The 22,616-nt window shown below is 60.8% G+C and overlaps 1 protein-coding gene across 3 annotated transcripts; it reads right to left on the reverse strand.

Annotated features, from left to right (window-relative positions):
- Positions 1-17: 17 nt before the first annotated feature.
- TCIRG1 (T cell immune regulator 1, ATPase H+ transporting V0 subunit a3) lies at positions 18-17,866 on the reverse strand. Of its 3 annotated transcripts, none has more exons than XM_039538048.1 (20): positions 14,204-14,224; positions 13,677-13,797; positions 13,176-13,254; positions 11,778-12,007; positions 9,849-9,943; positions 9,463-9,589; positions 9,170-9,252; positions 8,637-8,730; positions 8,089-8,301; positions 7,456-7,606; positions 6,706-6,845; positions 6,454-6,611; positions 5,605-5,695; positions 5,355-5,473; positions 4,359-4,572; positions 3,013-3,129; positions 2,722-2,841; positions 1,935-2,052; positions 1,317-1,488; positions 18-1,142 (listed from the first exon to the last, which is right to left on the reverse strand). In XM_039538048.1, the coding sequence occupies exons 2-20, from the start codon at positions 13,791-13,793 to the stop codon at positions 1,061-1,063; spliced, it is 2,520 nt and encodes an 839-aa protein (XP_039393982.1). In that variant the 5' UTR covers positions 13,794-13,797; positions 14,204-14,224; the 3' UTR covers positions 18-1,060. The 3 variants fall into 3 exon arrangements, with proteins under 3 accessions (XP_039393982.1, XP_039393981.1, XP_039393980.1); XM_039538047.1 differs by lacking the exon at positions 14,204-14,224 and adding an exon at positions 13,946-14,140; XM_039538046.1 differs by lacking the exon at positions 14,204-14,224 and adding an exon at positions 17,720-17,866 and having other exon boundaries at positions 19-1,142.
- Between the last annotated feature and the right edge of the window lie 4,750 nt (positions 17,867-22,616).

Below are 22,616 nucleotides of genomic sequence, written 5' to 3' on the forward strand. Positions count from 1 at the left end.
TGGCTGCTTGCGGGGGCCAGCCTGGCTCGGGCACACCCCCATGGCGAGCCCCAGCCACAGAGTGACAGAGGCAGGCTCCAGCCTGAGAGTCTCCCTAGGAGCCCTCCTGGCTGCCTCGCTCACAGTAGCCCTGGCCAGGCTGGGCTCCCCCTAACCTACCCAGCTGCTGGGGGTGAGGCTACATGGCTCCCCTCCCCTCCCTCTCGGCTGCTACAGGGCTGCCCCCCCAGGCCACGAGGCTCTCACTTTGGGCCATGAGCTGCCACACAAATCTCCCCAGCTTGTGGCCATTAAACTTCCCTGCACGAGCCTTTGGCGTGGGGGGGAGCCCTGAGCACTGCCCCTGGGAACGGGAGCCACAGCTCATGCCCAGGACACAGGGCAGTTCCCAGAGCACATGGCTGGTCAGATCCTGCCCCCCTCCCACCCAGGCAGGAGCTGCCTTCAGCACCTCCCTCCCTCCCAGCCAGTGCTGACCAGGGTGCAACGGAACCTTGGCCCCAGCAGGCCTGGCACATGATCCACACCCAGGGGTGCTGGACCAGTTTAGCAAGGGGAGACAGCGCCAGCTGGTGCCAGTGTAGAGTAACTGCAGCGCCACTCCTGCGGGGGCTGTGCAAGGTGCCCCTCGAGTGAGACATGCTGGGAGAGCTGCCCAGGCAGAGGGCAGGGTAGGTTCACGCTCCTGAGCCGGGAGCTCAGCTGGCCAGGCCCCGTGAGCGCCACCAGAGGCCCGGTGGTTTCCCGTTGCACACCGACAGGGACGGGGCTGTTTCACTCTTTAATTGTACAAAAGACAGGACAGAAGTAACCTGTGCCAAGGCAGGGAGCACCAGGCTCCGGCAGGCAGCGGATGACAGCACCAGACCAAAGGGGAGGGGGAGGGGCAGGGGGAGGGAGGGAAAACAGCGCCAGGCTTGTGGGGGGAGGAGAGCAGCAGCCAGGGTAGAAGGTGCAAACCCAAAGGGAGCCCCCTGCCCCGGGACAGGGCGGGAGGGGGCACCATCCCTTTGAGGTGAGGGTGGTGGGGGGCACCTGGTGCCAAGGGGCCGGGCTGGCCCTATTCCCAGCTGTCGGCGGGGAAGGCAAAGGGGCTCAGCTTGTACCCGGCGCCCACGTAGAACTTGTTCTGGAATTCCACCCTGCAAACAACACGGGAGGGGGGAAAAGGGGTCAGCGCAGACATCACCCCCCAAAACTGACCCAGGGCCTCCCCCATCCCAGGGGCTGCCCCACCACTGACCCCCGTCCCCCACACCCCCAAGTCCAGGGCAGCTCCCCCCTGCCCCCGCTGGGAGTACGGGCCGGGGGCTCACCAGTGCAGGCGCAGGGCGTGCAGGAAAGCCGACAGCCCCTCCATCACCAGCAGGATGGCCACCGTCAGCACGGCGAAGAAGGCGAAGACGGGCACCAGCAGCGCCCCGCCCGCGTAGATGTGCAGCAGGAAGCCGTTCCGCATCACCATGGTCCAGAGCACCTCCGACAGCTCTGCAGGGGCACTGGGGGGGTCAGAGCTGGGCACGCCCCCCTTCCCCCACATGACCCGCCCCTGCACCCAACCCTACCCTGCCCCCACAGGCCTCCCTCCCACGCCCCCCTTCCCCCACCCCTCCCACCCCGCCTCGCCTCGCCACCCACCCCATCTCGTCACCTGCCCCCACAGGCCTCCCTCCCACGCCCCTTCCCCACCCTCCCACCCCGCCTCGCCACCCACCCCGCCTCGTCACCTGCCCCCACAGGCCTCCTCCCGCCCCACGCCTCCCTCCCTGCACCTACCCCCGCCCTGCCCCTCACAGGCTTCCCTCCCACCCCCACAGCCACCCATAACCTCCTCCCCTTCCCTCCAGGGGTCTGCATGAGGGGCCACAAAGCATGTGTGGACCAGGCTGAGCACAGGTAGGAGGCTGTGAGACCCCACCCCACCCGCAACTCACGTGCATGGGCCAGGCTGAGCGCCCACAGGCGCAGGTAGGAGGCCGTGTTGGAGATGCAGCCCAGGCAGTACTCGATGGTGTGGATGGCCTGGTGCATGAAGACGTCAGAGAATTCAAACTGCGGGAGACACCAAGGCAGTGGAACGGGGTGAATGGCAGCACTGAGCCACGGCACCATGCCCGGCTGCGGGGCGGAGGGCAGCACCGCGCGGGGGGAGCAGGACACCATGCCCAGCCACTCTCCCCCAGCCTTGGCACGCTGAGCTGACCCCAGGCCCATCCGCAGGCCGTGGGTCCAGGCAGACTCATACCATCTGGAGCTCCCCAGCTGGGGCTGGATCTCGCAGTGCTGGAGGGGGTCAGCCCACAGATCACAGGCTACATGGGAGCCCGGCCACCCAGCAGCGCCCATTCCCACCCCTGTGCCCACCCAGAGCGCTGGTGAGGGCACTGCTGAGAGAGAAGACTGGGGGGGGGGGGGCTAATCCCATCCCTGACGCTCATAGCTTCGGGGGCTCCTGCCCACTGCAGGGCCCCGTCCTTCCACTCCGGGGCCACTGTGCGCCATGCTGGGGGGGATGGGCAGCAGCTTGTCAAGCCCCACCCCTCTGAATGGCCCCGCCCCTTCTCAGTGCAGCGACATTTCCGGCCCACAGATTGGAAAGTGGTCGGGGCCAGAGCTGCTGTGGGGCTCCCCCATGCTGAGTGGGACTGGCAGGTGTCCCGGCACCCAGTGGCGTTAAACCCGTCCCTCTCGGCAGCCATCACAGTGCCACAGGGATCTCACCTCAGCCTCAGGGCCGTGCCCACCACGCTGCACGTCGGCCTCCATCACGTTCACCGAGTTCCCCGGCTCCTGCGAGCTCAGCAGCGGCTGGCGCTCCCCAGCGTCCCCAGGTGGGCCCAGCTGTGTAGAGCCCAGAGCCACACGTCAGACATGAAAGGTGGGGGACACACCCCACAGGTCACAGCCCCCGGCCCTCCCCACGGCACCTGCAGCTCCCTTTGGAGAGGTCCCACAGAGCCCCACAACCCTGCCGCCAGCCCAGCCCTCCAGAGCCGCCACCCAGCCCCTTACCCCGAGATGAGGGTGCCCCCTGCGGCGGTGCTGGCACCACAGGTACACGGGCGTGCCCAGGAGCAGGACAGGCACAGAGGCCAGAGCCAGGACGACCAGGACGATCTGCACCGTCACCTGCAGTGGGGAGCGGGGGAGAGGGTCATGAGAGCAGCACCCCCACCTCCGACATGGGCTGAGCCAACACGGGTGGGGGGGTACCAAGTTAGGGGGGCCGTCGGTCCGATCCAGCATGGGCATGGTGCAAAGTGGGAGATTACCAGGCTAGTGGGGGTGGGGGGAGGGATACCAGGCCGGAGGGGCCTGTTGGTGTGAGCTGCGCTGACGGGGGGGATGGATGGGCCCTGTGACAGGCAGGGGATTTGGACGCATCAGGCAGTGAACCCCATGTTGTTCCAGGGGCTCCCCTTTGTGTTGCAACCCCTCTGCTGGAGCGTGCCGCCCTCCTTAGGGGACCAGCACAGCCATTCTTGGCACCCAGTCCGATGCCTCCGGCAGAGACGCTGGCACAGAGCAATCCAGGCCCTTGGCTCCGCCCGGCCCCAAGCACACCCCACTCTCCGCACCGAGCTGCACTCCCCCCTCGAATCACGTGGCTGCTGCTCTGGGCAGGGGGCCCTGGCTGTGGAGGGGCTGCCCAGCCCCAGGGCCCACGGGGGGAAGATTGGACCCGGGGCCTCAGGCATGACGGTTTCTGTGCAAAGCTCTGTAGCTCTCGTGCTTTGTCCAGAGTCAAACGGCCGGTTCAGCACACGCCTCGGCCCATGTCCCTCGGCCCCGAAGGGCTAACGGAGACGCGCAAGGCGCCCACAGCCAGCTGAGGAGCTGGTTCCGAGGCCCAGCTGGCCGGGCTGTGCTGCCTGTGTGCCCAGGACGGGTGGCAGACCTGGAGCAGCCCCAGGGGGTGAGCAGCACATGAGATCCAGAGGTTGGGTCCCACCACACCAGCCTGGGGGCTGGTCAGAGAGCAGGGCTGGGCCAGGAGTGATGGGCCTTTTGGTCTGATCTGGGAAGCAGGTGGGAACTGGACTGGGTGGGGCAGTGGAAAGCAGCTGCAGATGCTGGCCTGGTGTGGGGGTTCCCCATCCCGGGCAGAGCAGGGAGCAGCCATCAGGATTCCCCATCCTGGGCCAGCTGGTGGTTGTCGGCGTTACCTGTGCGGGTTACCTGTCCCAGGCACAGCGGGCGGTTGTCAGGGTTACCTGACCTGGGCACAGCAGGTTGTGTTGCGGTTACCTGACCCAGGCAGCAAGCAGTTGTCGGGGTGACCCGTCCCAGTAGAGGGGTTGTCGGGGTTACCTGTGCGGGTTACCAATCCCGGGCACAGCAAACGTTGTCGGGGTTACCTGTCCTGGATACAGTGGGTGGTTCTCGGGGTTCTCGGTGAACAGGAACATGTCGATGAAGTGGATGAGGATGCTGGGTGCCAGCAGGGAGTTGACAGCACTGAACATGATCCACTTGTAGAAGATCATGAAGACGAGGTAGCCGAAGAGTGCCAGCAGGAAGAGCGCCTCGGGCAGGAAGACCAGTGCCACCTGGTACCACTTCCTGAAGTGCCTGTGTGCCAGTGAGAGGGGAGTTGGCCCAGGCTCTGTATAGCCGGGCTGCCCGCCCCCATGGAGGGAGCAGCAACCCTTGCGAGGTGGCCTGGGGCCCTGCACTGCTGCCCTGGCTGGAGCTGAGAGCAGCAATCCTGACAGGCAGGATCCCAGTGCCGAGGATGGCTGGCTCTGGGCTGCCAGGGGTTCAGGGTGTGCCCTGGGGGACTGGGCAGGGGAGTCAGGCAGCGCAGCAGAGTTGGGGGCACATCCCTTCCTGGCAGCAGGAGGCCCAGAGCAGCCCTGGCAGGCTTCCTCCACAGCCTGGCAGCACAGCCAGCTCACACCTCACAAAGCCCTAAGGGGCTAGAACAAGCCCCATCTGCACTGGGCACTGGCCCCGATGCCAGCCCCAGGGAGCCGCCCCTGCACAGGGAGACACGTGGCACCGGTGCCAGGCCAGTTCAGAGCAGCGCCACTGACTGCCTGAGGGGCTGGGGCCACGCCCCAGGGCAGGGAAGGCTTGAGGGCGAGGGGTCTCCATCCCAGTGAGGGGCTGTCGGCAGGCAGGGCACCAGGCTCGGGTGCCAATCCTTGGCCAATATTCTCCCCCCCACCGGGGCCAGGATTTCCCACAGATGCAGATCCCTGGGCACAAGGAAAGGGTGAGGCCAGAGTGGGGGATGCACCAGGCTCTGTAGCCCTCTGCTCTGGGGCACATGGCCTGCCAGGCCGAAGCGAGGAGGCACAGATGGGCAGCGGGGGTGGGCGTCGGCAGCTTCCCAGGCAGCGGCGACTCACAGGTGGTTGAAGACACCGAGCAGCACCCCGAAGCTCATGTGGATGATGCCCAGAATCACTGACATCTTCATCTTGAAGGAGTTCAGGAAGTTCAGGTGGTTGTTGGCCAGGCTCCAGACCTGCAGCCAGATGAGAGGAGGCATCTGAGCCAGGGTGGGCACACAGCTCCCAGTGGGGGGAGCAGAGCAGAGGTGTGTGTGTGGGGGGGGAGACAATTGGCCAACAAGTCCCCCCATCCCTCCCTACTCACCGGGTCGATCCCGAAGGGGTAGGGCCCCTTGAAGACTCCAGTGACGTTGGGGTCCAGGGTGAGGAAGGCGTGGCTGGCTAAGTAGTCGGAGCTGTGGGGACAGGGGGGTGTCAGTGCCGGGGGGAGGGGCTGGGCAGAGTTGGGGGCACATACGGATCTGCAGGTGGGGCAGTACGTGGGGAGGCAGCGCTGACGCAGGGGAGCATGCCGGGCAGGTGGCAGGGAGGGGCCACGTGGGTGTGCGGAGTCAGGAATGGGATAGAAGGGAGGGGGATCCCACAGGTGGGTAACGGGTATGGGGGCAGGGGAGCAGGCTGGTATGTGAGAAGAGGGATCCCGTGGGGGGTAGCAGGTAGGGGCTGGGGTAGCAGTCAGGGTCCTGGGGGGTGAGCAGCAGCCAGGTGGGGAAGCAGGCAGGGGTCCCTTGGGGGGTAGTGAGCAGGGTACCAAGCAGGAGAGCAGGCGGGGGGTCCCGGGGCATGGACAACAGGGTACCAGGTGGGGGAGCAGGCAGGGGTGTGAGAAGAGGGACCCCATGGGGAATAGCAGATGGGGGCAGGGTACCAGGTGGCGATCCCATGGGGTGGTAGCAGGTGGGGTCCTGCAGGGAGAGCTGGGTACCAGGCAGGGGAGCAAGCGGGGATCCTACAGGTGGGGGTCCCACCGGGGGGAGAAGGGGAGCAGGGGAGTAGGCGGGTAGCAGAGTACCAGGCGGGGGTCCCACCGGGGGGAGAAGGGGAGCAGGGGAGTAGGCGGGGGTCCCGCAGGGGGGAGCAGGGTACCAGGTGGGGGTCCCGTGGGGGGGGAGCAGGGGAGCAGGTGGGGGTCCCGCGGGGGGGCAGTGCCCACCTCCAGTTGGAGTGGTTGACCATGGTGGCCACACTCCAGGCAGAGGGGAAGATGGCGGTGGCCTTGCTGAAGCACTCGTTGTAGATGAAGCCGGTGTAGACGGAGAAGGCCCCCATGAGCAGAATCAGGTAGCGCCCCTCAAAGAACGTCTGCCAGATCTGGGGACAGACAGACAGATGGAGGCACAGCTCCGTAACAGCCCAGCCCTCCCCCAGCCCCTCCACCCCCCCAGCAGTTCCCCCCCTCGCTCACCTCGTTGCGTGCTTCCCTCAGGCGGGGGCTGCTCTCGGCCAGCACCATCCAGAGGGCAAAGAGGAACATCAGCAGCCCATGGCCCACGTCCCCGAACATGACAGCAAACAGGAAGGGGAAGGTGATGATGGTGTAGGGCGCTGTGGGGGCAGGGAGCATGTCAGAGAGGTCCCCCCACCCCACATGGGCCCCTCACCCCCCACACAGGCCCAGACCACCCTGCCACAGCCCAGACAGAGGGTTTTTCCCCTCTTGGGGGTGCCAGCTCTGATCTGTCCCCAGGGCGGGGACTGGCTGGCTCAGGGGGGCTGGGAATGGGACAGGGGGTCTTTTCCCTCTAGGGGGCGCTGGCTCCGATCTGGCCCCAGGGCAGGGACTGGCTGGCTCAGGGGGGCTGGGAATGGGACAGGGGGTCTTTTCCCTCTAGGGGGCGCTGGCTCCGATCTGGCCCCAGGGCAGGGACTGGCTGGCTCAGGGGGGCTGGGAATGGGACAGGGGGTCTTTTCCCTCTAGGGGGCGCTGGCTCCGATCTGGCCCCAGGGCGGGGACTGGCTGGCTCAGGGGGGCTGGGAATGGGAAAGGGGGTCTTTTCCCTCTAGGAGGCGCTGGCTCCGATATGGCCCCAGGGCAGGGGACTGGCTGGCTCAGAGCGTGGGGAATGGGTCATGGGGCTTTTCCCCTGTAGGGGATGCTGGCTCTGATCCAACCCGAGGGCGGGGTGGTGGGAGGGTGGCCCCGGGGGTCCCTTACCTGGGTTCACCTCCTGGTAACTAGCGACCCCATAGGCGTCGACGATGCTCTGGAAGCCGGCGGTGAACTTGTTGGTGCGGATGAGGGTGGGAGGGCTCTCAGAACTGGGAATCTGGTGCACGAACGACTCCACCCCCGAGCCACTCTTGTGCTGCAAGGGAAGGCGGGCCTGGGACCAGGGAGCCTCGAGGCAACACCAATCCACCCCCCCTCACTGCCAGCTGGGGAGCAGGCAGGGGCTGGCTTGGCCTGGGGTGCAGCCGGAGGAGGGCAGGGCATGGAGGGAAGTGTGGCATAGTAGGAGGGGGTGGGCAGGGGAAACACCTAACAATCCGTGGAGGGGGGAGAACATGGACTGGCTCGGGGGGAGGAGGGGGTGGAGGCACGTACTGATCGGGGCGTGGATGTACCAATAAGTGGCATGGGGGCAGAGGCACTTACCGATCCAGGGGCAGGCGGCATGTACCAATCCATGGTGTGGGGACGGGATGGGTGAAGGCACATACCAATTGATGGGGAGGCGGGGACACGTACCAATCCATGGCATGGGGGCAGGCAGAGGCACATACGAACCCGGGGAGATATTTACCAATCTGTAGCATGGGGGGTGCGGGGGTGGGCAGAGGCACGTACCGATCCGTGGCGCAAGGCCTCCTGCACCTGTGGCAGGTCACGCACGGGGCACCACACCTCGGCGATGAGGCACTTCTCGATGACGTTGAAGCTGCACTGGTTGAGGATGAGGTAGATGGCCTTCATCTTCTGCACCTTCACGCGCCAGGCCGGCAGCATCAGCACCACCTTCTGCAGCACCTGGGACAGGTACTGCTCCGTCTCCCCCAGCACCTGCCGGGGGGAGGGAGGTTCACAGGGGCAGACACCAACCCCCCCAATATTCCAGCACAGCTGGGGCCCCCCAGCCCAGTGTTTCCTCTCCACCCTGGTAGGGGCCTCAACTGCTGCCCACCTCCCTTACAGCCTGGGACTCGTAACGCTGGAGGTCGTTGAGCGGGACTGTCCTCGCCCCCCCCCGCCCCCGCAACCTCCCCCATCTCACTGCAGTGAGGTCGTTGACCAGGGAGTGTCCCCGGGGTCTCCCTGCAGCCCCCGCATCTCACTGCAGTGAGGTCGTTGACCAGGGAGTGTCCCCGGGGCCCCCACACACAGGTCCTCCATCTCACCGTGTTGAGGTCGTTGATCTGGGTGAGCAGCCCACTCAGCACCTCCAGCCGGTCGGCCTCCCTGTCGGCGTAGGGGTACACGTGGCAGTGGAAACTGGGAGAGACACGCACAGGTGAGCGGGGGGCATGTTGGCGGAGAGGGAGGGCTGAGTTGTGTGGGGGAGAAACTGGACAGCTGGGGGCGGGGGAGGGAGAGGTTTCGGGGGGGAGGCACAAACGACTACCATCAATCCTGCGCCTCCTATGGGCAAAAGGAGTCAGGCCAGCCAGCTGGAGGGGGCCCTAGCACTCTTCTCCCACTCCCCCCAGGGAACTGTCACACCAGGCTGCAGGGGAGGGGCTGCCCGCAAGACACTCCCCCGGACTCCTAGCTCCCCAGACTGGAACAAGAGCGGCTCCGGTGTGGCACCGGGACCCCCCACACGGCAGCAGCAGGCATATGGAGCGCCGGCGCTTGGGGCAGGAATTGCTAGGGGAGTGGACAGGCAGAGAGAGATGGCGAGGAGACAGGGCAGGTGGGGGCCAGCACTCACCAGTCCGAGATCTTGCGGATTTTCTGTCCGATCTGCTCCCCCCAGTAGGAAATGAGGAAGATAACCCAGGTGATGCTCTCACCCTGTGGGGGGAGCACATTACCCATGAACCTCAGCACAGCACAGGGGTGCCTACAAACCACCCCGCCCCAAGCTCCCAGGCTCCAGAGAAACCCCCCCAGCCCCACCCCACTCAGATCCACCCACGTCCCCTCCAGGCCTGCCCCCCTCACAGACACCCAGACCTGCTCCAACCACCCTTCCTGCAACCCCCCTTCCCGCCCCGCACTCACCGTGGCTGGGTCCTCCATGGGCTCCGCCATCTCCACAAAGTTGGCGATGAGGTACCCGCGGCAGGCGCGCCACAGCAGCCGCTCAAAGGAGGTCACCCGCCACGGGTGGATCACGCCTGCCACAAAGCTGGGGGAGGGGAGAGAAGCAAGAGTCAAGGGGGGGCGCTGGCATCCCAGGGCAGAACAGCCCCATAGCACCCAAGGGCGCCACGGCATCACCACAGAACCCGCCATGTCCCAGGCACAGCCCCGCTTCCCCCCCCACACCCTCACGTTGTCCCACATGAGGCCTGCCCCACAGCTTCTGCCCAGTGTCCCAGGAGGGGCCTGCCTCATGGCTGCTGCCCCATCTGTAACCCATCCCGCCCGCTCTGGAACCAACTCACTTGACTTTGACATCGAGTCGCGGTGCCGTGGATGGGTTGAGCAGGGGCTCCTGGTCCGAGAGGGCGCGGGGCCGGGCGGGGGAGCCCAGTGATGTCTGCCACACAGGAGAGAGACCGTCAGGGGAGCTGCCCAGCCTAATGGGGCCCCCTCCTTCCCCCGGCAACCGGTGCCCCCCTCCTTGCCTGGCAACCTCTCCGTTCTTCCCCAGGAATCCACCATTGGCCCCCACACCAAAGGCCTCCCCACACACACCAGTGCCCAGCCCTGGGGGTGACCCACTCCACCCCTCCCTGCCCCCCAACCTCTAGGACACCTCCACTCCACCCATCCCCTCTCTGCCTCCCAGATTCCCTTCCATTCTGCCCCTCTATACCTCAAAGTAGCACCCTGGAACTACCATATTTTCTACTGTCATAATTATGATAAGTTTTGTATATAGTATGTCTTATGAGATATTATTTTAAAAACCTTGATCTGTTGAACATAAATACCATCTAATTGTCTATGCTCTCATTGTATGTGAAGTTATGAAGCATTGCTACATGTATTACTGAAATAGTTGTGAGGGGAGATGCCCCCAGCCAATCTTTCAATTGCAACAAAGGATCAGCCAGATGTGCTGATGGCCCATTAAGGGAATCCACTCTCCCAACAGCCATCCCAGAGACTTCTCAGAGAGAGCATGTATGCAATGGAGACCGCTTGACCAATGGGGACTACCTGATCCCCATGTCACAGCAAAGATCTTTCCAGCAAGCTGGAAGAAGCTGTAAAAGAGAGACAGTGACATCATCACTTGGCCTCTTTCTTCCAGGTGTTGACTTGAGTTGAGAGGGGAAACGTCTGGAGGACAAAGACTTTGAACTGGGGAGGGTGGTCCCAGGCTGGAAAAGAGTCCCAGCCTGTGCATTGAGGATCTGTAACCTGATTGTGCCATTGGTCAGGGTGAGACACTGCTTGATTCAAATCCTGTTTAGTTTGTAGAACTTAGATTGCAAATTTATTTTATTTTTATTTCTTAAGTAACCAACTTTGATCTCTGTGCCTGCTACTTATAGTCACTTAAAATCGATCTTTCTGTAGTTAATAAATCTGTTTTATATTTTACCTAACGCAGTGTGCTTTGGTTGAAGTGCTTAGGAAATCTCAGCTCAGGTTACAAAGGTTAGTGCAGGGGTCGGCAACCTTTCAGAAGTGGTGTGCTGAGCCTTCATTTATTCACTCTGATTTAAGGTGTTGCGTGCCAGTAATACATTTTAACGTTTTTAGAAGGTCTCTTTCTATAAGTCTATAATATATAACTAAACTATTGTTGTATGTAAAGTAAATAAGGTTTTTAAAATGCTTAAGAAGCTTCATTTAAAATTAAATTAAAATGCAGAGCCCCCCAGACCAGTGGCCAGGACCCAGGCAGTGTGAGTGCCACTGAAAATCAGCTCGCGTGCCGCCTTCGGCACGTGTGCCATAGGTTGCCTACCCCTGTGTGTCCACTCCACATAGAGGGAGTGATGAACTACTTAATGAACTTGCACGGCCCAAGAGGGCCTTGAACAGTCCTGGAATGTAGGGCTGGAGCTGGGGGGAACTGGGTGGGAGATCATGAGCGGCTGGGAGATCATTCATGTAACTCAGCTGGGCGTGTCTCTGCCTGTGGATGTCTGTGTAAGTGCAGTGCCTAGCCAAGGTTCGGAGCTTGACATCAGCATCACAGTGTGAGACAGAATCCCCAAGTTGGTGGAACAGGGCTCAGCAGCCCCCCAGTCCAGGTTACACCCCAGGGACCCCATCACACCCTCCCAGCCCCAGGACCCCATACTCCAATGATCCCCTCCCTGCCCCCCAGGCCTCTCTGCTCTGCCCCTCCTCTGCTCCCTCCAGCCCCCTCCTCAACCCCAAGGCCACTGCTCTGGCCCCGCACGAGGACTCACCAGCTGGCCGGTGAAGCGCTGCCCCTCGCGCAGGACATGCACATACTCCTGCAGCTCCCGCAGGCGCCCCCCCAGCGACTCTCGGTTGCGGCTCACTTCGCGCAGCTCCTGGGCCAGCTGCTCGGACTGCTCCTGGATGTGCAGGGCATCACGGGGCAGAGGGGCTGGGGGGCTTTCAGGGCAGGGCCCCAGTGCCAGCCCTGCCTTCCGCAGCTCCTGGTGCAGGAACGCTGTGCAGCAGGGACACAGCATCCATCACCACTGCCCGTGCACAGCCTGCCCCCATCAGGTACCCATCTGGAGACCCTCCTCTCCCCAGAGCACAGGGTTGTGTCTCTGACCATCTGGGCTAACAGCCATTGGTAGGCCTATCCTCCATGAACTTATCTAGTTCTTTTTTTAATCCAGTTATATTTTTGGCCTTCACAACATCCCCCGGCAGCGAGTCCCACAGGGTGAAGAAATACTTCCCTTTGTTTTAAACCTTCTGCCTGTTAATTTCATTGGGTGACCCTTGGTTCTTATGAGATGTGAAGTAGTAAATAACACTTCCTTAGTTACTTTCTCCACACAATTCATGATGTGATAGGCCTCTGTCATATCCCCCCTTAGTTGTCTCTTTTCCAAGATGAAAAGTCCCAATTTATTAATCTCTCCACATACGGAAGCTGTTCCAGACCCCTCATCATTGTTGTTGCCCTTTTCTGAACCTTTTCCAATTCCAATATATCTTTTTTTGAGATGGGGCGACCACATCTGCACTCAGTACTCAAGGTGTGGGCGTACCATGGATTTATACAGAGGCAACATAATCTTTTCTGTCTTATTATCTATCCCTTTCCTAATGATTCCCAACGTTCTGTCCGCTTTTCTGGCGGCCGCCGCACATGGAGTGGATGTTTTCAGAGAACTATCCACCATGATAACAAGATCTCTTTCTTGTGTGGTAACAGCTAATTTACATCCCATCATTGTATATGTATAGCTGGGATTATGTTTTCCACTGTGCATTACTTTGCATTTACCAACAGTGAATTTCAGCTGCCATTTTGTTGCCCAGTTACCCAGTTTTGTGAGATCCCTTTGTAACTCTTCACAGTCTGCTCTGACTTAACTAACTTAACCCCATACCACTGGGCCTCTGCCACCCCAGACCCCCTCCATCCCACCACTCCAGGCTCCCATCCCCATGCGCAGCCCCTGCCACCCCAGAGAGACCTCCTGGTTCCCACCTGCCCAAAGAGGAGACACTCTTCCCTCCCAACACAGGCTCTCCACCACTCCAGAGCTTCCCCTCCCTTCCCCTCACCCCATGGTGACCCCAATGTCCTAGACTTTCCACCAAGCCTCCATGTCCCCCAGAAGGAGCCCCCTCCCCCTGAGTGGCTTGACACTCACTGAAGGTTTTCTCCATGTCCTCACAACGCCGCACCTCGCCCACGAAGCGCCGCTGGAAGGCGTTGACATTGGGGTTGAGCTGGGGGAGCAGAGACAGCACATCAGAGCCCAGCTGCAGCCCACCCTGCATGGGGCCCTGACTCCGGGCGGCTAGGGTGGGGCCAGCCGTCCCAACAGTCCCAACCCCTCAGTCAGGGACCCCGATTCCTGCCCCTATTGGGACCAGCCACCTGGACACCTCCCCAGTCAGGGACCCTGACTTCCCCTACCCTCCCCCAACAGCGCCCCAGTGACGAACCCCAACTCCCACTGCCCCCCATAGGCACCAGACATCCTGGCTACCCCATGCCCCCTTCCTCTCCCGCTCTGGGACCCTGACTCTTCCCCTATAGCAGATGAGACGTCCCAACCAACCCCCCGCAGCCACCTTGCCCCACCCCAGCCAGGGACCCCGCCCCTCTGCTCCCCCCAGGAGAGCACCACGTCCTGCCCTGCACATACGTCTCTGAACTCCACGAGCCCCCTCTCGCCCAGCTCGCTGACGCAGGCGTAGGCCGAGGCCGACTGCAGGAAGAGCTGGGCCAGGCAGACCTCCTCGCTGCGGAACATGGAGCCCATGGCACTGCCGGGGGAAAAGGAGAGTCAGTCACCTGGCGGCGAGGGCAGGAGCACAGAGACCCAATCCCACCCCCTCCCACTCCCCTTGGATGCGAGGGGCACCAGAAGCCACGCTGTAGCAAGCAGCCCAGGCGTGGGGACGGACTCCTCACCTGGCAAGGAGGAGAGGAAGGGGCTCCTGCTGGGGGCAGGAGCTGGAGCCGGCAGAGACAGGCGGCAGGGCCAGGGCACTCCCAACAGCTCTGGAGAAGGAGTGGACACGGCCGGGAGCCCCCGCTTCAGCTGGGAGGAGGCAATTGTGGCTCAGACAACAGCTCCCCGACAACCCGGCCCGGCACCCAGACAGTCACCCCGAGCTCCAGCCATCTATCAAGCTGGCACCTCGGCAGCCATACCGGCCAGCCGCTCACCTCAGGGACGGCCTTGCAGCTGCGGGGGGCACGCGGCGTAAGGGACCCACCCAGGGAACAAGGATCCGCAGCTCTGCCCACGAGACACCCAGCAGCAGCTCGGCTGAGTCACCCTGGACTTTTTTGACCTCAGAGGTTGCAAAATAGTTTCCAGTAGCACCATCCCCCTCCACCCCAGACCAGCTCAGCTTCAGCCGCGCCTGAGTCAGGGCTGGCCGTGCCGCTCACCTTTGGGGCTGACCCAGCCAGACCCGCATGGCCCAACAAGGGGTGGGGAAGGGCACATGATGCCCTTGCCACCAGGCGAGCGATTTCGGGAGAAGAGGATCAAATGGAAGCACAAAGAGATCCAGAGCACCCTCCACGCCCCTTTGCAATGGGAGGGCAGCCGGGGCCCTGCAGCAGCTCTTAGGGCAGGGGGAGGAGAGGATCCAGACCTCAGGCTGGGCCCAGCTCACTGCAATAGGGTCATGCCAACACTCCAGCTGAAAGCAGGGAAACACAAGAGGCCTCTTGGAGAAAGTCCCACTCCCTGCACAGGGTCCCGGGCGTACCGGGAGCGAGGTCAAGCGGCCGCCCTGATGCTGAACCACACCCAGCCCACCTTGAGGCATCACCGGCTACTGCCCACTGCAAACAGGAGTCCAGTGGGATCCCCAGCCCAGGGGACACGGCTGCGCTGGGGCAGAAAGGCCCGTGTTTCTGAAGCTGCCGCCAGTCTTGCGTGCCCAGCCTGAGACGTTCAGGCTGTCTCTCCCTAGCCCGTGCCACTCCCACGCAGGGAGGCCCTCTCGTCTCTCCTTCTGCCTCTATGGGGCACCCGCGCTGCAGCCAGCCCAACCACAGCCAGCGCCCCCAGCCTCACAGACAGGTAGCCAGCGCCACCGACTGTTCCCTCCAAGCTGGCTCCTTCCATCACCTCCCCATGACACTGTCTCCAAGGCTGGCAAGAGGACCATTACCCCATGGAGCAGCCCACACTCCCAGCATGCACTGCTAGCCCGGGATAACACTGTACATGGAGATGTTAGCATGTCCAAGCCAACGTCCGTCCCTTCCAGAGCCAGGCACAGCTGGATTCGGGGACCCACAGAACCTGGCAACAGCCCCAAGGATACAATTAGAGCGGCTCATAAATGGAGCTCTCTGCGGGCCTGTCTACACTGCCACTGGAGATGTAATTCATGAGTAGCTGTCCACACCAGTGCAGGAACCTCTACCCGAGCTAGGAACCACCCCTCCATCTGCAAGGTATGTGACAAAGTGGGAATTTTCTGTAATATTTTTAACGAAGCCCATGCGTGCCTCAGTTTCCCCCAGATTTCATATTGTTACCCAGGGGGTGGGGGAAGGGCTGTTTGCTCTCAGGACAGGCTAAGAGACCTGGTCTATGCTACAAAGTTAGGCTGAAGTGGGCGGCCTTGCATTGACCTAGTTGTGCATGTGTCCAGCCTTTGTTCCAGCTTGGCCGGGCTCTGGCTGACCAGAACGGTCGATGCTTTAACCTTCAGTTTTCTCTGCTGACCTAAGGCCACCCCATGCTGTGTAACAGGTGACTAATAAATCTGCCTGGTTTGCCAGCGCTGCGTGTGTCACTGCAAACACTGGCTGAGGTGCGTTAGTCCCTGGAGAGTGGCCTAGCCTCTCCCAGGAGTCCCGTTCAGCTGGACTCGCCAGGAAAAGCTCATGCTGTGAAACACGAGTGCTGGAGCCCCAGAGGTTAACCGGAAGGAGGCAGTGAGACCTACCCCATGCAGTAAGATTGAACCCCCTTGGGGGTTGGACAAACTGAAGGGTTCCTCCTAGAGATTGTTCCAAAACTGGGGGCGTAGCACCATGCTATCAATCCGTGACAGTTAGGGTGACCAGATGTCCCGATTTTCTAGGGATAGTCCCGATTTTGGGGTCTTTTTCTTATATAGGCTCGTATTACCCCCCACTCCCGTCCCGATTTTTCACACTTGCTGTCTGGTCACCCTAGTGACAGCGGAGACGTTCCCTGCGACTCCTGTGGTATGGTCAGAGCACACGGGAGCCAGCTATCCTGGGCACAAGCCTTGTATGGCCCCTTTTCAACCGCACCTGCATGCCAGCCCCTGTCTGGAATATGCCCTGCCCCATTGACTCCACAGGGAGGCAGCATCCCAACCGCGCAAGAGCGCGGCTTGTCCTGCGTCGCACTGCACTCACTGTAACCAGGCATTATGGGGCAAGGACACGGGCCCGCCTAGCAAGGGAGCAGCAGCAGCAGGCCACCCCGCTGGGTAGCGTGCTCACCTGGGCCACGGGTTCCAGTCCCTGCTCTGACCCAGGAAACTGACAGCAACAGCTAGTGGGGAATGGCTCCCCGCAGGTCTCTGCTCACAGTCGCTCTGCTTTGGAAACGCAACCATTACCCAGAATCAAGTGACGTTCGCTCCAGAACAGAGCACCGCAGGGGTGGGGGCCACTATTCTGCAATAGCTCCAGCCATCAGCATCCCCATGTAGACAAGCCCATAGTCACCGAGCCTCAGCACCCCCGTCACTGGGGTCACAGCCCTGCCCTGCCACAGTGGGGCAGGCACACACAGATGAATATACTAACCCCCGAGGGGTGCATGGATGTGACAGGAACAGGGCGTAGGCAGGCGCCATGGTGCTGCAGCACTGTGCTGTGCTCAGCTCAGACTCAGCCTGGTCCAGAGAGGGACACGCGCCCCCCCGCGAAGACTTGACTTGGGTTCTCGTTGTGGTGTTCCCAGTGCCCCCAGCTCAAGGGGCCCCAGCCGCCCCAGGAGGGGAGGGGGCATCACAGCTCTGACTAGGGTGACCAGATGTCCCGATTCTTGGGTCTTTCTTATATAGGCTCCTATTACCCCCCACCCCCTGTCCCGATTTCACCTTTGCTGTCTGGTCACCCTAGCTCTGACCAACCACCAGCTGTGGCTACTGCAGGCCCCAGGCTGGGCCAGACTACACGCTCCCGCTGGGATGGACCCAGGGCATAGGTGCTGGAACTTGGGGTGCTGCCGCCCGCCCCCCCGCTTGAAGTGGTTTCCATTATATACGCGGGTCACAGTGTGGTTCAGTGGCTCTCAGCCCCCCCCACTATACAACTTGTTCCAGAGTCTCTGACCCAGGGCCGCTCTAGCGGCGGCCCTGGGAGGGGGCCTGACTCCCAGCCCCTCGGTTTTAGAGATGGGGGGAGGGCGATCTCCCCACCTGAGCCAAGCTCCGTGACCCCAATGCCCAGCCAGCCCCACGGGCACGGGGGGACCCCCTGCCTGGGATGTGCCGGAGCCCAGCTGTGCCCCAGCCCCGCAGCTTCGGTCACTCCGCTCCAGGGGGGCTCAGGGGAGGGACACGCGAGCCCCCGAGCCCGGGCGAGCCGGAAGTGGCGGCAGCAGCACGTGGAGCCAGGCCCTGCCAGGCTCCCTCATCCCAGCCTCCGCCCGCGGGCTGTGACCCGGCCCCGGCCCCGGCCCCAGCGGCAGCGGGGCAGGGCTGGGGGCGCCCCGGGGGCCGCGGCTCCTACCTGCGCTGGGCTCCAGCTGCTGGTCCCGGCTGGGTTGTGGGGAGACGGGAGTCCGGGACTTCCTCTTCCCCTGGGCGGGCTGCTCCCGGCCGGGCCGGGTCAGACCCACCCCCGGGACCTCCCCCACTGCCAGCTGCAGGCAGCTCCGCACCCCTCCCTGGCTTCCTGCCCCGCGGGGGAGGGGGCACTGTGCGAGGAGCTGCCCCCCCCGGTGCCCACCCCCCGCACTCCACCCGCCGAGCCTCCTCCATCCGGACCCCGCCTAGCTCCACGCTGCAGAACCTCACCTCCCGGACCCCCATCCAGACCCCGCGCCAAGCCTCACCCCAGCACCTGGACCCCCTCCTCCTCCATCCAGACTCCCCTCGCCTAGCCCCACCCCTCCATCCAGACCCCGTCGAACCTCACCCTCCTGCACCTGGACCTCCTCCCCCTGCGCCGAGCCTCACCCCCTCCGTACCTGGACACCCCACCACACACACACTGAGTATCAACCCTCCCGCGCCCAGATGCCCCCATTGAACCCCCACCCAGACCCTGCCAGCCAAGCCCCATCCGCCTGCATCTGGACTCCCTCGCACCCAGATCACCCGCTGAGCCCCCATGCTGAGCCCCACGCCCTCTGCACCTGGGCCACCCCGCTGAGCCCCACCCCACTGAGTTCCAACCAGCTGTACCTGGACCACCCTGCGGAACCCTGGCTCCCCACACTCAGACCCCCACTCCCTCAGCACCTGCACCCACCCAGTGATCCCCCTGCAGCAAGACCTCCGTTCTGAGCCCCATCCCCGACACACGTGGAATCCCTGCTGAGCCCCAACCACTTTCACCTGGACACACACACACCCCATCCAATCCGCCTGCACCCAGATCCCCCACTGAGCTGCCCGTGCCCAGATTGTCCCACACAAAACCTTCTCCCCCCATACTTGGATCCTGCCGGGCTGAGCCTGCCTGTCCCACACCTGGATCCCTCCACGTTGAACCCTCCCACGCCTCTGAACCTGGATCACTCCCATGTCCCATCAGAACCACCGTGCAACTCCCCCTCTCCAGCAGCTGAATCATCCCACTCAGAAATCCCTGGCCCAGATGGCATTCACCCAAGAGTTCTGAAAGAACTCAAATGTGAAGTTGCGGAACTATTAACCAAGGTTTGTAACCTGTCCTTTAAATCGGCTTCGGTACCCAATGACTGGAAGTTAGCTAATGTAACGCCAATATTTAAAAAGGGCTCTAGGGGTGATCCTGGCAATTACAGACCGGTAAGTCTAACGTCGGTACCGGGCAAATTAGTTGAAACAATAGTAAAGAATAAAATTGTCAGACACATAGAAAAACATAAACTCTTGAGCAATAGTCAACATGGTTTCTGTAAAGGGAAATCGTGTCTTACTAATCTATTAGAGTTCTTTGAAGAGGTCAACAAACATGTGGACAAGGGGGATCCGTAGACATAGTGTACTTAGATTTCCAGAAAGCCTTTGACAAGGTCCTCACCAAAGGCTCTTACGTAAATTAAGCTGTCATGGGATAAAAGGGAAGGTCCTTTCATGGATTGAGAACTGGTTAAAGGACAGGGAACAAAGGGTAGGAATTAATGGTAAATTCTCAGAATGGAGAGGGGTAACTAGTGGTGTTCCCCAAGGGTCAGTCCTAGGACCAATCCTATTCAATTTATTCATAAATGATCTGGAGAAAGGTAAACAGTGAGGTGGCAAAGTTTGCAGATGACACTAAACTACTCAAGATAGTTAAGACTAAAGCAGATTGTGAAGAACTTCAAAAGATCTCACAAAACTAAGTGATTGGGCAACAAAATGGCAAATGAAATTTAATGTGGATAAATGTAAAGTAATGCACATTGGAAAAAATAACCCCAACTATACATACAACATGATGGGGGCTAATTTAGCTACAACGAGTCAGAAAAAGATCTTGGAGTTATCGTGATAGTTCTCTGAAGATGTCCACGCAGTGTGCAGAGGCGGTCAAAAAGCAAACAGGATGTTAGGAATAATTAAAAAGGGATAGAGAATAAGACTGAGAATATATTATTGCCCTTATATAAATCCATGGTACGCCCACATATCGAATACTGTGTACAGATGTGGTCTCCTCACCTCAAAAAGATATTCTAGCACTAGAAAAGGTTCAGAAAAGAGCAACTAAAATGATTAGGGGTTTAGAGAGGGTCCCATATGAGGAAAGATTAAAGAGGCTAGGACTCTTCAGTTTGGAAAAGAGGAGACTAAGGGGGGACATGATAGAGGTATATAAAATCATGAGTGATGTTGAGAAAGTGGATAAGGAAAAGTTATTTACTTATTCCCATAATACAAGAACTAGGGGTCACCAAATGAAATTAATAGGCAGCAGGTTTAAAACAAATAAAAGGAAGTTCTTCTATACGCAGCGCACAGTCAACTTGTGGAACTCTTACCTGAGGAGGTTGTGAAGGCTAGGACTATAACAATGTTTAAAAGGGAACTGGATAAATTCATGGTGGCTAAGTCCATAAATGGCTATTAGCCAGGATGGGTAAGAATGGTGTCCCTAGCCTCAGTTCGTCAGAGGATGGAGATGGATGGCAGGAGAGAGATCACTTGATCATTGCCTGTTAGGTTCACTCCCTCAGGGGCACCTGGCATTGGCCACTGTCGGTAGACAGATACTGGGCTAGATGGACCTTTGGTCTGACCCGGTACGGCCTTTCTTATGTTCTTATGTTCTTATGCCCCGCAGCTGAATCCCCACCCCCAACACTGATCCCTTTGCACCTGGATACCAGTCTTCCAGGCCAAAACATACACCCTGCACCCCATGTTGTGGAGCGGGATGGGGGGGCTCTATAGGGGGCACTCTCCCCTCTCAATCACTGCTGACCCCAGTGTGGCAACATACACGGCCACTAGCCCCTGTGCAACTGGACACCCACCCACACACCAAGGCCCCTACACCGGGCCCCTGAGCCATCACACCAGTTACATGCAGGGCAGCGCCCGTGCAGACAGAGATCCCAGAGGTAATAGCAGGGCACCAGGCCCTGTTGCAGTGTTGCTGCCCACGGCTCAGCTTGGATTCACACTCCCAGCTCTCTCACACCCCCTCTAAGCAGGATCCAGGCCCCGTGCACTAGTGCCAGGACTCACACTCCCAGCAGGGTCCGTGCCCTGAGGTTTGTGTGACACCCCCACCCCCCCAGCATGATGAGATTCCTGCCCCAAGGTGTTGGCGTCTCCTCTGCCTCTGACTCCAGCTGGATCCACATGATGGTGTTTCCATAGCACGTATGGAAATAGCTGCTTCAAATGACCGCTGACAGCTAGTTTCCCCAGGGCACTTAGTCAGTATTGCCAGCGGCAGATGCCAGATCCCATGATCCTAGCCAAGGGGCCTGCATCGCTGCTTCCATGCCCTGCCTGACTTGGGCCCATTCTTCCCTGCCTCATCTGCTTGCTTCCAGTGGGTATTTCTGGGGCTTTTTCTATCTGCAGGGTGGCCTCAGCTGGCCTTCCCCTTGAGAAATGTGCCACTACCAATCTCCTGTATCCCCAGCCTGTCTGTGAGGCCCTGGCATGCATCCCCCTGCCCCATTTCTCCTGGCAGGCCAGAGAAAACACCCCACCCTGAGCCACTGCGCCAGTCACATGCAGGGCAGTGTTCATGCAGATGGAGATCCCAGCACCCAGCCCTGTCGAGGTGGCTTCCTAGACATCTCTACCCACTGCTCAGCTTGGGCAGAAGCCCCTTCTCTCGGTGCAAATAGCACTGCCACAGCCCTAGGCCCCACCCTGTGTTGTAAGCACAGGACCTGCCACGCCCAGCTACTGCAGCCCCACCCCCTAATTCTGTGTTGGGGGGCAGCTGGGGTCCCTCGGGGGACAGGGCCTTGGCCGGGCAGCACCCAGAGAGGGGAAACGCTGAGCTTTACAGCCCTGCTTCTGGACAGGAAACAAGCTGGATCTGGGCTCCCGCCCAAGGGGCCATCAGAGAGCATGGAAGGGCTGGGAGAGGAGGAGCTCGGTGGGGATGTTGGACTCATGGGATCTGGACTCTGCTGGGGAACTGGGGGGGGGGGGAGAAGGTGGGGGAGCCGGCTTTTCGGACTGTTCTCGAGGACAGATAGAGCCTCACATGGCACCGAGCTCCCCTCCCCCTTTCCACAGCACAAACCACAGCTGCTGAACCCCCCCCCCACACACACACACACATCTGCTCCACCACATTCCTGGGCAGGGATTGAAGCTGGGACTCCAGGCTCTAACCACAGTAGCCTTTACTGCCTGGGCTTGGAGACCCCTGGAGCAGGCTCAACAGCCTCTCCCGTGGGGCCCAACCCACGGTCGGGGGACAGAGCTCCCCACAGGGCCTGATACACTCCCAGGAGGATGGCAGGGCCCCCCTGCAGCGAGGGAAAGTGCCAGTGAAGCCGTGTTTGGAAAAGGTTGCTGTATTAATGCACGCTCCCTGCTGGCGGTTGGAGTAGCTGCCCGGAGTACAGGGAATGCTGCCCCATAGGGATGGGGGCCAGCAGGAGGTTCAGAGCCAACTCAAGGAGGCTACAGCATCTGCGCTGCTCCAGTACCTCCTTCCCCTCCTGCCAACTTAGGCCTGCCGGGACGCTGCATTTGAGACAAGTGTCCCAGAACCTTTGCATGATGAGGGTACTAGGACAGCTACAGGGTTGGGTCATGACCCAGGTGGTGACACTCTGTACCTCAGGGGAACACCTGATGCCCCCGTGTTCATCTTTATAAAATGATTGTGTGGCATCCAGTGCAAAGTGTGTCATGTTGGGTGTCTTCGGAAGGCTCATAATGCACTGAGCATGGTCATTATAGTGATGTTACAGTAATTGTTACAGTAATGTTATAATTTCATGTATATAGTTAGG

Source organism: Mauremys reevesii, linkage group 4 (assembly GCF_016161935.1).
Source record: "Mauremys reevesii isolate NIE-2019 linkage group 4, ASM1616193v1, whole genome shotgun sequence".
Classification (NCBI taxonomy): domain Eukaryota; kingdom Metazoa; phylum Chordata; order Testudines; family Geoemydidae; genus Mauremys; species Mauremys reevesii.